This window comes from Fukomys damarensis, unplaced genomic scaffold (genome assembly GCF_012274545.1).
Source record: "Fukomys damarensis isolate Sample0158 unplaced genomic scaffold, DMR_v1.0_HiC HiC_scaffold_36, whole genome shotgun sequence".
NCBI classification, from domain to species: Eukaryota; Metazoa; Chordata; class Mammalia; order Rodentia; family Bathyergidae; genus Fukomys; species Fukomys damarensis.
Genome location: NW_022900948.1, coordinates 43,060,322 through 43,065,008, shown reverse-complemented (window position 1 = coordinate 43,065,008; position 4,687 = coordinate 43,060,322). Strand labels below are relative to the sequence as shown.

The 4,687-nt window shown below is 50.6% G+C and overlaps 1 protein-coding gene across 1 annotated transcript; it reads right to left on the bottom strand.

Annotated features, from left to right (window-relative positions):
- Positions 1-947: 947 nt before the first annotated feature.
- Positions 948-4,205, bottom strand: LOC104860387 (neutrophil gelatinase-associated lipocalin-like). The gene is made up of 6 exons (XM_033759241.1): positions 4,107-4,205; positions 2,683-2,762; positions 2,362-2,481; positions 1,923-2,024; positions 1,250-1,277; positions 948-1,119 (listed from the first exon to the last, which is right to left on the bottom strand). Exons 1-5 carry the CDS (start codon positions 4,169-4,171, stop codon positions 1,264-1,266), a joined length of 381 nt encoding a protein of 126 aa, XP_033615132.1. The 5' UTR covers positions 4,172-4,205; the 3' UTR covers positions 948-1,119; positions 1,250-1,263.
- Between the last annotated feature and the right edge of the window lie 482 nt (positions 4,206-4,687).

Below are 4,687 nucleotides of genomic sequence, written 5' to 3'. Positions count from 1 at the left end.
TTTTTGTCTAATCGCCGCCTCAGAAATGTTTTTAGAAGGACATGTCCTGTGCCTTTCTTTTGTATCATCTCCTGACACTTGACCACCTGGGTTGTATGTTCTTCTGGGCTCTTTACCTATTTACCTTAGCACCATCGCTGCAGGTCACATGGAGGACAGTGGGAGAGCTGCCACCCAGGACACCTGCACAGCTCCTCCTCCAAGCCCCTCCACCACCTGGGGTTTTCAGTCCTGTCACCATGGTCTTCAAGGTTCACACCTACATTGGTTCATTTTCATCAAACCCCTGAGGTGGGTCTCCCTATTAATGAAGAGGTGTGAGAAATGGATACATATTGAAGATATACTCCTAAGTGAAATAAATGAGTCACACATGTGTAAATACCGAATAGTTTCTCCGGTGTGAATAAACTGTAGTAATACATAAGATCCTAATGAGATTACTAACATTGTGAAATGGGAAGAAAAGGGCTAAAGGTGTAGGGAAGGTGGGATGGGTAGGGGAAGGGTAATAAGGGAAAAGAAAAAAATGTGAGATAATGAAAAGATGGAAATAAAGTGTTTGTAAATGGGGAGGGGAGGAGGGGGTGAGGGGAGGGCTGGGACAAGGGGAAAAATGAGAACCAAGACCTGTCATGTAGAGGTACAAGATCCCAACAATGAATGTAACTGTACTGTATCCCTAAAAGGTACCAGTAAAGTCAATTAAAGCTGAAAAAAAATGAAGAGGTGTGAGGATACAGGTTTGGCTTTATGTGTTTCTGAGAAAAATAAATGTTTAAGAGTTCTTATTATGTAACTCATGTTAGCTTTGCATAATGTGTGGCATTTACTTAAGAGGGAATCTTCATGATTTGCTTTAGATTACTGTTTAAATAATAGGTATAGCCCCCTTCCCCATGGCCCAGAAAAGGAGTTCACACTTGGAGGTCTGTGGTGTGCTTTTATTTAGCACATAAGAGAACTCCACACGCAGGTGGCTTTTGCAGTGCCTGGGTGGCCAGCACGCACTAAAAGAAGGGTCTTCTGGCTCTCTCACTGGCAGGACAGCGGGTGGGCATCCAGATGGCACCTTGCGCAGAAATGACTGAGAAAACAGGGATATGGTGCGGGAGGCACCTGAGAGGGAACAACAGCACATACGTGACTGGGGTTCAGGGTTGGGGAAGGAGAAGAACAAAGGCAGCCCCGAGACCCCCAGCCCACCTCAGTGTGGCCTCCCATCAGCCCCCTGCCCCGCCATACTCACTGCCTGTTCATGCATCAGATACATTCCTCTGTGGGGAGAGAGAACATCAGAGTGGTCAGGGGTGTGTGTATGTGTGTGTGTGTGTGTGTGTGTGTGTGTGTGTGTGTGTGTGTGTGATCTCTGCCTTCCAGGGCCACAGCATTGCCCTTGAAGGACTCAGGCCCACCCTTCCCTGTCGGCTTGGGCACCAAAGCTTCAGGCCTATTTCCCTGCTGAGCTTGGCTGCTCCTTAACCAGGGCAGTGATTGGCCTGGGTGGGTGGAGTTCTCTGCCCAAGCCAGGCCACTGGAAATTAACACATCTCCTGTGTCAGAATAAGCAAGCCCCAGAGGAAGGGGGAGATGGCTGAGTGCAGCACGTCCAGAGGTAGGGAAGAGGTGGCCCAAGACAATAAGACCCAAGGTATGCAGTAGAGATGACCCAGGCCACTGAAACTGGAAAAACTTCGAACTGGGCCTGAAATTGTCACTGTGTAGACCTTGCCTAAACTGTCACAGGAGAACTTGGGACCAGGGGTTCTAGGGACTCACAGACACCTGGCTGGGAGGCCACTCTCTCCAGTGACTGGACTATGGGACTGAGTCTCTCTTCTCCCCTTTCCCTGGTGTGTAGCACATCAGCTTGGGCAGACCCCACATCCTCTTCCCCTAACCCACCCCAAGCTGGTCATTACCGATAGGCTCAAAGAAGATGATGTTGTCATCAGTGAGGCCCAGAGACTTGGAAAATTCCGAGAAGCGCTGCTTCAGTTCAGAGTTCAGCTTCTTGGTTCTCCCTGTGTGCAGCAGAGCCAGTGAGAAACAAGAGAAAGGCACTCTACTTTTTTTTTTTTTTTACATTTTTTTTTTTGAGACAAGGCCTTATTATGTACTAGTGCATGGCTTTAAATTCACAGTCAGCTTCCTGAGTGCTCAGATGACAGTTTTGGTCCACTGTCCCAGCTCATTCCATAAATACTGTCAAATGAGTAAATGAGGTCCAAACTCCTTTCCCACAGGCAGACCTCAGCCCTGAGAGACACTCGAAGTGGAGAACTGTTAAGATCTTGGCAATAAGGACTTTCTCAGTTGTGACCAGAGCCCAGCTCCTTGAGGAATGGAATGGGGACCTACCATTGAGTTTGGTCTGGAAATACACTATGTTTTCGAACTTTATCACGGCATACATCATTGCAAACTGATTGTAGTCGGTGGCTGTCACTCTCACGGTATAGATGTCTAATCCGTCGGAAACTGCAGTGTAAATGGCAATGGTCATCCCTTCACGTCCAGAAGGAAGTGATTGGCCCCTTCTTTTCAGACCGGTCAGCAGGGGTTTCTCCCTCAGAGAATAGCAACTCTGGTGTGGAGGGGCAATGAGGTCTGTGCCCTTCCAGGAGGACGCTACCTCCCCACCCTGAATCCCAAACCCAGGACCCCTCCCTGAAGACTCACGTGTCTTATTGTCCAGGGAGAACTGGCCGGGCTCAACATACGGGACAAGTGTTTGGTTCCACTGCACACATTCATCATCCCTGTTAGAAGGGAAGACAGTGGTCTTGTGAGCAGGGAGATGACATAGATGGGGCACCTTGGAATGGACAAAATGGGTCCAGGACCGCTCTGCAGAGGCTCCCACCCAGCTATGAAGCCTGTCTACCACCATGGCAGGGGCTTCGTTCAGCTGACCCTGGGACTTCCCTCTCAAACCTCTGCTTGGTCTGCTCAGTGGCCACTCAATTCTCCCTCCAGCACTCACTGTGACCTCCACATCCTCTCCAGGGCAGCCTGTCCCACACACAGACCCCAGGCACTCAGCCCTGCTCTTACCTTGCTGCTCCCCTTTCCCCATCTCTCCTGGAAATTTCCTCTGAGCTTTGACTCTGCTTCACGTTAAGCATTTCCCTTGCCCTTGGGCCCGACCCGACCTCTCCTCTGGGTCCCTCCCATCTATCTCAGAGCCAAGATGCCTGCACCTGCCTTCCATGTGCCCTGAGATCCTCAAATTCTCTAATTTCCACCCACCCAGTGACTCCTTCAAAAGCCAGGATCTGGACACAGCTGCTCCAGGAAAGCGATAAACAACATGAAGGTAAAGCTGGGCAGACCCGTGTGGGAGATCCCAGAGGTTGGGTGGCTGAGGACTTGGAAGGAGGAGCCTGGACTCATCTACTTGCAGTGCATTCTTATTTTGCCCCAGAGACTGATGGGAGAGACCCCCTCCTGGCAGCACAGCACCCCTTGCTTGAGTGGCCACACTGATGGCTGGCTACTTTGCTGTCTCCTAAGGTGAGACTCTCTGATTCAGGGTCCACCAGCCCCCACTGTGTTCCCTCACATCTCCTTTTGGGGTGTGTGGCAGTGGGGACTGAAGCCAGCACCACTGCACTAGGCTGCATCCATGGTTTATTCCTCCCTTTGAGGCAGGGACTCACTAACTTGCCTAGGTTCTCTTCCAACTTGTGATCTTCCTGCCTCAGCCCCTGGAGCTGAGTCGGCTGGGATTACAGCACCCTTGGCAGTTTGGGTCCCTTAAATTCGCTTTTTTACAAGATCTAAATGGAGGACTTCATGAGGTCCCAGGCTGGATCCAATGACCACCGCTCTCCCTATGAGAAGCCCGACTCTCTGTCTTGAGTTCTACTGACGATGTCTACTTTGGAGCCACCTTTGACTGTTGATGGAAGGGAGGGAAAGGAGACAGGGAAGAAGGCAAGGAAGGGGAAATGGAAAGAGAGAATGGGGAACAGAGGAGCAAAAAAAAAGGAGGAAGATAGATGAGTTCATAGTAAGAGGTAAATGGCAGTAGCCCTTGGTTTGGTCACTCATTCCTGTGACTTTGTTCTGTCTCTCAGACCCCCAGGAGGTGGCTGCATCACCTGAATATGCTGGTGGTGACATTGTAGCTGTTGTCATCTTTAAGCTGGAAGGTGTCGCTGTACATGAAATATCCATAACTGCTTCTGCTTCCTTTCCAAATGGAGTTCCCAGCAATGCCTATGCCAAACCACTTCCCCTGGAACTATAAGACATTCATGACAAGAAGGGGCTGGAGTCGGCCCCAGTGCCACCCCTCCCGTGCAGTCTGTCCCTCCTAGTACTTCTAAGTAGCTCTTTGGGCAGCAAGGTGTGGGAGTGGGACGTCCTGGGAAGCTGGCAGGAGCTGATGTCCTCCAGGGCAACGAGGGACCCTCAGTTAGTTGTGAGTTGTCAGGGATGGCGAATCCCTGGGCAAGTCACTGGTGGGCCTTCCTAAGCCTCAGTTTTCTTATCTCTGCAGGTAGTAAAACATACATGCCTGGGGTCTAGTCACCCTGAGTCTTCCTCCTTCCACACAAAACTACCCCTGAGTCACTTTCATTCTCCTCCCCTTCCTGCCCATTATCCGTGTCCCACAGAACTTCCCCACAGCTGTAATTCCAGAGCCCTTACCTGGTCATCCTGGAAGTCTGGCTGCAGA